The sequence below is a fragment of the Microtus ochrogaster genome, chromosome 1, assembly GCF_000317375.1.
Source record: "Microtus ochrogaster isolate Prairie Vole_2 chromosome 1, MicOch1.0, whole genome shotgun sequence".
Lineage (NCBI taxonomy): Eukaryota > Metazoa > Chordata > Mammalia > Rodentia > Cricetidae > Microtus > Microtus ochrogaster.
Genome location: NC_022009.1, coordinates 65,493,594 through 65,505,945, shown reverse-complemented (window position 1 = coordinate 65,505,945; position 12,352 = coordinate 65,493,594). Strand labels below are relative to the sequence as shown.

At 42.3% G+C, this 12,352-nt stretch overlaps 1 protein-coding gene across 1 annotated transcript; it reads left to right on the top strand.

Annotated features, from left to right (window-relative positions):
- Positions 1-7,972: 7,972 nt before the first annotated feature.
- Dnajc19 (DnaJ heat shock protein family (Hsp40) member C19) lies at positions 7,973-12,144 on the top strand. The gene is made up of 6 exons (XM_005343790.3): positions 7,973-8,107; positions 8,992-9,043; positions 9,119-9,192; positions 9,878-9,957; positions 10,606-10,676; positions 12,009-12,144. Exons 1-6 carry the CDS (start codon positions 8,105-8,107, stop codon positions 12,077-12,079), a joined length of 351 nt encoding a protein of 116 aa, XP_005343847.1. The 5' UTR covers positions 7,973-8,104; the 3' UTR covers positions 12,080-12,144.
- Positions 12,145-12,352: the final 208 nt, after the last annotated feature.

The following is a 12,352-nucleotide window of genomic DNA, read 5'->3' as shown; positions in this document are numbered from 1 at the left end:
CTTCAAGACTGCTGGCTGAGACGATCCAGCCTCACAGAATGCTCCCGTCAGGACTTGACCATAATCCTACATTTCCCATTCTACGTTAGGTCCCCATAAGATTATCAGTGCCCCCAATCATCAGGAAGTAATCTAGAAAACTACACCCACATTCCCAATGATTATGAATGTTTGTCTTTACCATGTTGATTTCAAGTTGTTATGGATAATGATCAGAAGAAAAGCTAAACAAAGGTTAGATTCAGATTTTTTGCTATGAAAAGAAAAAAGGGGAAATGCTGTGGGATAATGCTCTTGTACACTGTAAGGATTTGTCACACATATTGGTTTAATAAAATGCTGATTGGCTGTAGCCAGGCAGGAAGTATAGGCAGGTTGATCAGACTAGGAGAACTCTGGGAAGAGGAAAGGCAGAGACAGAGTTGCAAGCCAGACACAGAGGAAGCAAGATAGGAATGCCTTACTAGGAAAAGGTACAGAAACTTGTGTCTATAGTTAGCAGAAACCTCTGTTGTCTGTTCAGTCCCTGGATTGCTGCTGCCATGAGGACCAGCTTCCAGTAGCTCAGGCTTGAGGGGAATGAGCCAAGTGAGCATACAATAACTCAACTTGACTTTTCTATCTGAGGGAGTAAAATTTAATTCTCTGAGGCCAGCAAAGGGAGCTAAATTTAACTCTCTTGGGCTGGCAAAAATGGGGAAAACACACACAAATACACACATTCACCTCCAACAGGTCAGGATCTCACTAAGGATGCTCATAAATGGCAAGCCTTCCGCAGGTCAGAGAAACTCAAGAGATGTAGAGCAGGTGAACTACTGGACAAACAGACATGCAAGAACTTTTCTGAGGACGAAAGCTTAATTCTTCATTTTATTATTATTTCCATTGTTTGTTTTATTCTATTCCTTTTCTGCTCTGGTTTTCTAACCTGATGTTTTCCTTCTGTCTCTCTTGATGTTTTTCTTCTAGCTTTTCTTTTACATCTTTTCTGGTATTTTTCCTTCTGTCATCTGCCTCTCTCTCTGTCTCTCTCTCTGTCTCTGTCTCTCCTCTTATAGCTTATATACCCCAATAGAATCTTTCAAGCAATATAAAATTTACAATGTGGTTATATTTTATTTTTCAAGTGAATGATTGCAATGACTACAAATTAAAAACAGAATGTTATCAATATCCCTTACATGCTAGACATTTTATGTATTACAGGTGAAAAACAAGTTGTACTAAGAATCCACATACATTCATACCCAAGCAACGTGTTATATATTAACAGAGTGTAAGCAAGCAAGGTATTTTTCTCAGCAAGTTCTTTTGCTGGCAGACTGCATTTTGCAGTTACAAAGAAAACACCAATCATTTCTTATAAATTATTTATTATAAAAAGTCTTAAAAGAATCACAAATCTAAACTTTTACCTATGAAAAATAGCTCTATTTTAAATTTTAAATCCTCAGGATGAATTGTGGTTGGTTAATTTTTTCCTCTATGGAGGCCCACCATCTAGCTCACAAATGAATACAAAGTCTTATTCTTTTTTTGCTTGTTTGTTTTTTGTTTTGTTTTATTTTTCGATACAGGGTTTCTCTGTATACCTTTGGAGCCTGTCCCAGAACTAGCTCTTGTAGACCAGGCTGGCCTCAAATTCACCTGCCTCTGCCTTCTGAGTGCTGGGATTAAAGGCATGCATACCACTGCCTGGCTCAGAGACCTATTCTTATGAATGCTCAGCCTTAGCTTGGCTTGTTTCTAGCCAGTTTTGCTAAGCTAAATTATCACATTTCTCTTTAACTACATTTTGCCTCAGGGTTTTCCACTTTTTTTATTCTATATATTTTTCTTTCCTTCTTACTCAATGGCTAGCCCCTGGTATTCTCCCTCCTCACTCTTTTCTAGATTTCTTCTCCTCTTTCTTCTTTCTGCATGACAGCTGTCTATTCTTTCTCCTGCCTAGCTATTAGCCATTCACCTCTTTATTAGACCAATCAGGTGTTTTAGGCAGGCAAGGTAACACAGCTTCACAGAGTTAAACAAATGCAATACAAAAGAATGCAACACATCTTTGCATCATTAAACAAATGTTCCACAGCATAAACAAATGCAACACAACTTAAACTAAGATCCCACAACAGTGCATACCCACTCATCAACAGTTTATATCAGGAAGCCGAGGGAAGAACTGGGCACAGTCATCATTGCTGATCACCAACTCATCAGCTAACAATAACCAGGCTGCTTTATTCTTGTTTCTGACCTTAATGAGTTCCTATTCAACTATGTGCTTTTCTAAAGTTTAGATTGTTTTTCTATATGTTCTATTTCAAAGCTATTAAAAAAATCTTAGCCCAAACTTAAGTCATTATTTAAAGCTTTGTTTCAGCTATGATGCACACTGAAACCTGTGACAACATCTCCCAACATTAAAAGAATGTGAGCTAACTTAGTTTCTGGGACTCGATCATTTTTCTTAATTATTACCCTAAGCCACAGTCTACATTGCTCCCCAAGAAAAACTAGCTGTGTGACATTTCCTTGTTCTATTTTTTTCTATTATACAGCCCCTGTCTTCTCAGGGGTAGGGGTGTAGGTGGAGTTTTCTGTCCTGGCAGTAGCTCCCAAATTATCACACAGAGTCTTATTATGAATACTCAGCCAATAGTTTCGGCTTGTTACTAACTAGCTACTTTAATTTAAATTAAGCCATATTTTTATCTATGCTCTGCCACATGGTGGTACCTTTTTTTGAAGCACACCATGTTCATCTCCTGCTTCCTCTGTGTATGACTGACAACTCCTCGTGACTCTGCCTTTCTTCTTCCCCACATCCTCTCCTGCCTAACCTCTTCCTGCCTAGCTACTGGCCAGTCAGATCTTTATTAACAATGAGAGTGATACATAGTCACAGTGTACAAGGATTATTTCACAGCAGGGGGCAACACTATAAACAGTACAGCTTAAGAGGAAATCCTCTTCTTAGTAATTCACAGGTAAAATGCCCAGCAGAACAGGATATTTTCATGAGATAATCACATTACCTTAAGGCCAGTGGGATTCCCATACACACACACACACACATACACACACACCCACACACACACACACACACACACACACACATACACACACACACACCCATTCGCACTATACCAGATACCAGAGAAAAATGGTAGCAGCAAATTCTGGGGCCAAGGCTGTTGGGGCCTTGCTTATCTGAGAGTCACCCATCTGAGCCTTGCTTCCTGTTGGACCCGGTCCCCTGAAGTCAATTTTCACCCGCTGCTCCTCTGACATGGCCACTGGCACTGGACCCAGCTGCTATGACCCTTTATATCTCAACCTCTTGGTGCTTGTGGCCTACAAACTGTTCATTGCTGCCAAACCCCTCAGTACTCCAAATGAGGTAAGAACTCAGTAAGACTCTTCAGGCGTGGGAGTGTCCCCATCACTGGGAAGGACACAGACTCACTACAGTCTTAGCAGAAATTCAGGGCACGGAGCTGTGCAGCGCTGGAGGAGAGATGTGTTTGTCTCATTCGGTATCCCTTCACATTTGTTCCTTTCCTCCCTCCCCCTCCCCCACCCCTTTCTCCTCTGAACTCCTTGGCTCTAACAAAGAAACTCTCATCTTTCTGGTTCATTCAAAACTGGCAATCCTGTGGGGAGTGAGGACTAAAAACCCTTCTCCTATTTCGCTGGCATCATGCCTGGATTTTAATACAATCATGATTCCATTTCCATGTATCGAAGTGTGCTAACCAAAAAAAAAAAAAAGTGTTCTACACAATTATCATCTACAAGAAGTTTGCAGGCTACAGTGTACCTCAGCGGGGGAGTGTTTATCTAGCATGGATGGAGCCTTGGTTTCAAGCCCCAGTGTTGTAAAGAAGAATGTAAGTGGGGTAGAAGGAGTGGAAGAAGTGAGAGGAAAGGACCCCTTTCAACCTCCCCATTTACAAATGAGAAGATTCAGAGGCAGAAGAGCAGCTTAGCCGGCATCATGGCAACACGAGGCTGCCAACCCAGCTTTAACCGTTGCATCCACTGAAAATTACCAAGTCTCTGGGAACCTCTCCAAGGCAGTGATGCCATAACTCAGCTGCTATTGGTCCTAAGCTCATTCCTGGGTGCTGCTCATGTCTCACTATGTGAGCACAGTGAAGAGCAGCACAAAGTACTGGACCCCCACCATCAGATCTGAGGGCTGGAGTCCCGGAGTCAGCCGGCAGTACACCAACCATTAAAACCATAGTCATGTAAGGATGCAGGCAGATCTTGGCAAAGCTTGGACGCATTTAGGAGAAAAGGTCACATTTGGATCCATCACCCTCGGCAGCTTTCCTTTAAGGGAAGACCATGACCATGTAACATAAAACTGTGTCCTCAATAACTGAGTGATACTGTGGATCTGGGGAACTGGGGACAGACTAGCAAGCAGTCCCTGCCTCTGTCCACCAACGGAGTTTTAAAGACACATTTGGGATTCCACGGAGTGACCAAGGTACTGGAGAGAATAGCAAGCCCAAACAAGAATAATTCTCTTATGCAGATGCAGATTAGTGTGTCCAGCATGACTTATATTTAAATGCAAATTTCGAAATGAGTCACAATTTCCAAATAGCAGATGGTAATTCAGGTAGATGCACAATCAAAAGAGTCCGCGTGGCTCACTCAAAGCTCTTTTCAGAAAAGGGGAGAAGAACGAAGTTCATCCTGCTGCTGTATGTTTCAGGGTGCACTGAAACCCCCGATTGTAAGCGAGTTCCGGTCTTCCCCAAGCCCTAGCCCAACTGGAATACTCTGGATGCTTCCTGAATTCGTTCAAATGATTACAGAAAACCCAAATCAAAACCATTCCAAAAGAGGGTCCTCTCCGCTGGGCGGTGGTGGCGCACACCTTTAATCCCAGCACTCGGGAGGCAAAAGCAGGTGGATCTCTGTGAGTTCAAGGCCAACCTGGTCTACAGAGTAAGTCCCAGGACAGGCTCCAAAGTTAGAGAAACCCTATCTCAAAAAAAAAAAAAAACAACACACACACAAACAACAACAACAAGAGGTTCCTCTCCAGAAACAGGCCAGGCCAAATATGAGAACATTACTTCCCTTACCAGACATCTTAGGCCACCCTAATATCCATCAAATGACACATTATTTTCCTAGAACTTCCTGATTGAATGTTCCAACTTTACCTAGGGAAATATGACAATATGACATCATGACCTGGCACAAGGTGAACTGACAGGGGCCCCAGCTTTGCAAAGCAGACCTAGAGTCTGGCATTAAAGAGGAGTCCTGGTTAGCACCGTGGGAGGGATATTTTCTTAGAAAGATGATGTTTAAGTTCCGTTATCACTTCCTTGCTTGTAAACCAGACGAGTGATCAGTTGGAAATGTTCAGTCGGCTGCTTCCCTGGGCTGAGGACCTGCTTTCAGTAGTAAGAAAGCAGGGCAGAGTAGCCATCCCTCACTCGGTTGGGCAAGAGTAGCCAGCAACGGCCATAATTTGAGAAAGTGACTGTAAGTTTTCCTTTTCTCTTATTTTTAAACTTTACAAGCCACACAGAAGAGAAACTATCACCTACTAGTATCTTGACCTTACATGTCCAGCCTCTAGAATTTAAAGAAACATATTTTTTTTGTATTAACCTCCCTGCCTGTGGAAATCCGTTGTGGTGGTCCTAGAGAACAAAAACCTATCAGACACTTGCTAGCACTCTCCATACAAGGTGGTTCCAGAAAGCTTAGCATAACCTCTACCATTTAAAGAGTAAAGAACTGTCTCCACAAGCAATGCTCAGGACACTACTCACATCTATGCAAAATGGTGAAACGCTTGCCTAATGCTGAACAGAAAAAGCAACTCACATTAGATCAAAGACAGAAAACTACAAAAGCCCTAAAAGAAAACCCAAGGCAAATTATTCATGACATTGGCTTTTGGGTGTGACTCAAAGGCCCGGGTAACAACAACAAAGAACCAAACAGTCAGAGAACTGGACTTTATAAAGTTTTTAGAATACTATGTTCAAGACATACTAGCAACAAAGTCACAGGGCATCAGAGAGGTGGGGAAAAAAATAGAAAACCATGTAATTGATAAGAAACTGATACCCAGAATACATAAAAAACTGAATCTTAACAACAAATACAAATTCCAACCCCCAAAAATGGGTAAAAGATTTGAATAGCCATTTCCCCAAAGAGGTGCATGCATGTTTATCAAGCACATAAAAAAGCATTCCATATTACTAATCAAGAGGTACAATGAGTTACTACCTCATACTCATTAGCATGAGTACTATTAAATAAAACCAGAAAATATCAGATGTGGACAAGGATGTGATTCAAGACTCTCATCCCTCTCATCCGCCAGCGAAGTTGCTTTGCAGGAATGTAAAGAGGTTACCTTCCCACTGCAGTGGTGAAAGGACCGAATTCACTCACGCTGGACAGAAACCTCTTGCGTTCACACAGTCTCCAAGCTTACAATCCCTGATCATACAGTTCCACTGTCCTGGATATGTGGTGAAGCAGAACTTCGGGGCAGGGAACACAGAGTCTTAAAGCATAGATGAATTATGGCCAAGAGGAAGAGAGCGAAAGGAAGGAACTAGAGACAAGGACCTGCCGGGTATAACTATGATTCAGCTAAGCCTCCTCCAGCACCACCCAACAGTCCATGACCATCACTGAGTAACCCACTGATCTGCCTTCAACACACACACACACACACACACACACACACACACACACACACACACACACACAAGCTTCTGAGAGGCAGTCAGACCCAAACCATTACAGCAATGAAAAGTATCACAGGGTACACGGATTTCATTTCTGCCTACCCAGTAAAGAGAACTGAAATCAGTCAGCCTAGTTTCTGAGCATCCACGCCCACAGAAACGCCATTCACAATAGCTATGTCACAGCAGCCACCCCTGAGTAAATGAGAAGATAAGCAAAATATGATCCACTCATTCATAGAACGGACCTCTGGCTAAAACCGGGGAAGCTTAGGGAGGCCGCAGGCAAAGACACCGTGATAAAATGAAACTGGAGAGTAGGAAAGGAAATTTCATGGAGAAGTTAGACTACCTCAGTTTCCAAGTTTCTGCTGAGGTCACACACTGTTATATTTTCTCACAACCTAGAGCCTTCATGCAGAAAGACGCCTCCCCATCTCTTTCCTTCTGGTCAAGAGCATTGGCGTTCTTGGGTTAACCAATCACACCCTCAGAGCAATGCAGACACAGACGTTCTTTTGGAAAAGTAGTTAACTCAGGTTAAAACAGGAGAGAGAAAATAAACAATGAACACACACAGCAGAAGTTGTGTTCTTCAGGGAACAAACTCATGTAGCCTGAAGAAGACACCAAGAGCCAGGCGGTGGTGGCGCACGCCTTTAATCCCAGCACTCCAGAGGCAGAGGCAGGCGGATCTCTGTGAGTTCCAGGCCAGCCTGCTTTACAAAGTAAGTTCCAGGACTGAAAAACAAAAACCAAAAAATAATAAATAAAATAAAAATAAAACACCAAGAAAATGGAAACATTAACCTCCCTTATAATTTCTAATCTACTTATAGACGTAACCAAGCTCTAAGCGGGAAGAAGAAAGATATTGCTGCAGGGCATGAAGATCGCTCTCCATAGCAAAAAAGGCGCTGAGACGTAAAACGTGAAGAGAAAACAAAAAATAAAATTAAATTAAATTAAAAATTAAAAAAACCGTATTATAAAAATACTGTCATCTGAAAAACAGCGCTGCTTTCACAGGGTGGACAAAAAACTCTATAAATTCAAAGTGTGAGCGATGATTTAACCGGAAGACGCGTTCTGTGGCAAGCCTTAGACTTCCGAATCAGAAGACCGGGGCGGAGGGCACCGCAAGCCCCGCCCCCGACCGACCTTTCAGTCAACACGAGTTGCTTGGTCCCTTTTGCAGCACCCTGTGCGACAGTTCCCGACGCGCTTTACGGCGCTCCTGCCGTGTTGCGCGGCGCGGCCGGAGCCGGCGCGCTTGGTGCGGTCGCGGCGGTCTGCAGGCGTGCTGTGGCGGTGTGCTCACGCTGGGATGAGCGCGCGCTGCCGGGCCGCGCAGCAGAGTCATGGTGAGTGGCCGGCGCTGACAAGCCCCGACGTGGCGCTGGCCTGCCCGGGCGGGCGCCAAAACTGACCTTCGCTCCGGCCTCCGCCGCCTCCAGCCGACAGCCTGTCTCTGCTGCGGGCGAACGCTTGCGCCTCCTGGGAGGTCGGCCCGTTAACCCCCAACAAATCCTTTACGGTGGAATTGCCTTGTGGGACTCTTGCAGGGAGCTTTACAAGCACGTTTTTTAATCCAGCAGAAATCTTAATTCTCACCGGTCTTCTTTAAACTTGAATAAGGTTCAAGTGCCTGTGGGTTAAAGTTCTCTTCGACCTCTGACGAAGTCACCTTTTTTGTGGATAAGCAGGTCGACTTACCCTTTTCTTCTTAGTGAAAATAGCACTCCCCACAGTAAATTGTGTATAAACATTGCAGTGGTTTTTAGTTTTTTTGAGGCAGGGTCTCACTATGTAACCTGGCTGCCCCAGAGCGCAGGAGATCCACCTGCCAGTGGCTTCTAGGTGCCGGGAGTAAATGGCATTAAAAGGCCACCGTCGTGTACAACGTCAAATTGCAGTGTTTTAAAGATAAAACATTTTTATAAAAAAATGGAGTGCAGGCATGGTGCTGCACTCCATAGTTTCAGCTACTTAGGGAGGAAACTGAGGCTGAAAGATCGCAAATTCATGGCCAACCTGGACAATTTAGCAAGTCCCCACCCCAGAATAAAAGGGTGGAGATGTAGTCCCACCAGTATAGCGTCTTCCATGTGTAACACCCTGTTTCATCCCTAGTCCTTGCCAGAAAGGGAAAAAGAACCCACCTTTCACTGAAGAAGGCTGTAATGAGTTTGGATGCAGGCTAGGTGCAATTAGAGAAGTAAAGATGTACTCTTTTCCCCCTTACCAGGCCAGCACAGTGGTAGCAGTTGGACTGACTATTGCCGCTGCAGGATTTGCAGGTTGGTTTATGGTTGGGGGTGGAAGAATAGACTGGTTATGGATTGACTTGCTTATTCTATTGATTTTGGTTTTAGGCCGTTATGCTTTACAAGCCATGAAGCATGTGGAGCCTCAAGTAAAACAAGTTTTTCAAAGCCTACCAAAATCTGTAAGACAACTTTTTTTGATAAATGTATTGCCTGTACTTGAAGCCTGGAGCTGCCCTGTAGCCTGAATCCCACAGATCCATGTTCAGTGAGGAAGGAGTTGCAAACCTTAGGTGACAGCTAAGGGTGGGTGACCTTCGGATCTAGTACTTTATTACTCGCACACTGCTAACCTGCCTTCCCTCATCTGCTGTCACATGAGACACAGGTAGCTCTGCAGTGCTGTTAGATGTAACTACATTCAGACATCACACCCTGTCATGTTGAGAATGAATCTTAACTGGGTACAGCACACACAGCTGCTGCTCTTCAGGACTTTGAGGATCCATGTTATAGACAACAGAAACCATGCTGTCCAAGGTTAAATTAAGGTCCTGATGGCATAATTTCCCCCCACACTGCCATACAGTTAGTGGTTTCTTTGAACCAGGTATGATACTGCTTTTTATGAGGAATATGGGTGACAATGGCCTCCATTCACTCCTAGTTTTCTTAAGTCCTCGAGACAGTTTGTTCCAGTTTGGCTGGAGGAAATGGATGTTTAATGCTCATTGTAATAGCTACCACTAATCAAGCTAAAATACCTTGGGAAATACACTTGTAGGTCTTTGAAATGTACTATTTTCTTTTTGATTTAACCAACCTTCCATTTACTTCATTAATCTTTCAATTCAATTTCCCTTTCAGGCCTTCAGTGGTGGGTACTATAAAGGTGGGTTTGAACCCAAAATGACAAAACGGGAGGCAGCATTAATACTAGGTGTAAGGTAAGATTTTTACTCATTAATAGATGTAGGGTAGGATAGTTTCTGTTAGTATTTTCCTACAATTGAGAATAAGGTAGTTATTAGGGTTTTTGTCACAAGACAACACTGATTTTTATATTGGTCAGCTCCTTCCATGAAAATCTTTAAGCCTAACATGCCTGTAGAAGTACAGAACTCTTATTGAGGGATATTTAACAGATTAAGATAGTGCTCACTGCTGCCTGCCTGGAGTGATCTGCAGTGAAATTCTGCTCCCATTTCCAAATGAAGTGTTGAATAGGGATTGTCAGGCCAACATCATCTAGTTTTGTTTTGTTTTTTTAAAATATTTATTATGTATACAACATTCCTTCCATGCCTGCCTGCATGCCAGAAGAGGGCACCAGATCTCATCATAGATGGTTGTGAGCCACCATGTGGTTGCTGGGAATTGAACTCAGGACCTTTGGAAGAGCAGGCAATGCTCCCAACCTCTGAGCCATCTCTCCAGCCCCCATCTAGTTTTGTTTTTAAGCACTATAATTTGGTTCTGATTTAGAAAATGCATTTTATACCTGTGAGGCTTATAGAGTGTTAAAATTTGACCCTTCTGTATAGTCTGTGTGTGATGTTAAATAAAGTAACAAATTGTTTCCCTTTTCATATTAGCCCTACTGCCAATAAAGGAAAAATCAGGGATGCTCACCGAAGGATTATGCTCTTAAACCACCCAGACAAGGGTAAGTAATGGCTCGGCTTTTGTTAAGCATGTTGTTGGACTGCTGTTAAGGGGATAACTAATTCTTGGCAGTTATATGTCTAAATGTACATATGAGCAGTGTCCCAGGCATGGATAACATAGTAGTCTTATATAAATAAAATCCACCAGATATGGTAACACTCTGTAATCCCAGTACTCTGGGAGGGGGGGCTGAGACGAGAGGATCAAGGGCCAACAGTGCGAAGCAGTCTGATACCTTATCTCACCAAAACAAAGGTATAATGAATAAAAGAGCCATTGCTATTTGGGAGCAATAAAAAAATTTAATAGTACTTTTAGGTTGTTTGATAAAATATCTTCTAGTAATGGTCACAAATACTAGGTATTTTGGTTGGCTTGTTTTTATGACATCTTGCTACATAGCCAAGGTTGGTATAAACCTCTTGACCATTCTGCCTCAGCCCCAACTGGTGAGATTAAGTGTACATACCAACTCTTGGATGAGTTTTGTTGTGGTGTATTTTTGAGTTTTGCTGTATATCTGCTTAGATTCATAAGCGCTAAATTTTAATTAGGAGAAAAATTTTAAGAGGCTTCCCCTTGTAGTGGGTGCTTGGAACAGAAAATTATTTGGAAGCCTTCGAGCTGTGTTTGCTTTTGATACACCTCAAAGTAGCTTTCAATGGTAAAAGGGATTACTTTGACTAAAAAACGGAAAAATCTGTTGCCACGTACAAATCTTGTTTGTAGGAAAAAAGTTTTTGACAAGTTTAAACAGGACAGCTGTTTAGTATGTAACTTTACAGTGTAAGGAATTTAGCTTGAATTACTTAAGGTCTTCTGTTCCGGATGCGTAGGTAGAGTCCATACACACTCATTCTACTGGCATCCTCTTGATGCTCTTTGATGGGCTTAGGACCACACTGCTTCATCAGGTTAGTAAAACAGCAACTCTTAGATGATGTTAGAAAGGGTTAGCAAGTAGCAAGAACACTGAAGCAGAAAAGGATGTAAAGCAATAGGGCTTTCAAAATAAGCTCCCTGGGAACACTTAAAACCATGTACTGTGTTCACCTGCGCAGTAATGAACAGCTTTAGTTTCAGATGCATGTGTGGGAAGGGCTAAGTCCTGTGTCAGATTTTAAGTTTTTTAAAGGTAAATTTTTGTGTGAAAACACCTCATTTCCCATTGGTCAAATACCTTTCTTTACATTGTAATTTTGTGACCTACTTATAGTATCATAGTTGCTTTTTAGAAAATGAAAATAGCCTGGGATCATTGAAATGCAAGTAGCTTTTGATAGATTTAGAATCTGTGCTCTAAACTATGTCTCCCCCCTTTCTTCTATAGGAGGATCTCCTTATATAGCAGCAAAAATCAATGAAGCTAAAGACTTACTAGAAGGTCAAGCTAAAAAATAAATGTGATGAATTTTAAGTCCATTAGTGTATGTATATGCTTTTGTAATAAAATACCTCAGAGCTATAATTTGTGAAATGACTTGGCATTAGTGTCTTGGTATATTTTGTTCGAATTTTAGGATTTCTGAATTGAGACTACAGTATTAGCAATTATGGTTACAGATACATACTATCTGAATATAAACATTGTTTTAGTACTTATGTTGCTCTTCAAGGCTTTGCTCTGAGAATGCGCCACTGCAGTTTATTAAGCCAGACAGCGTAACTTACTGA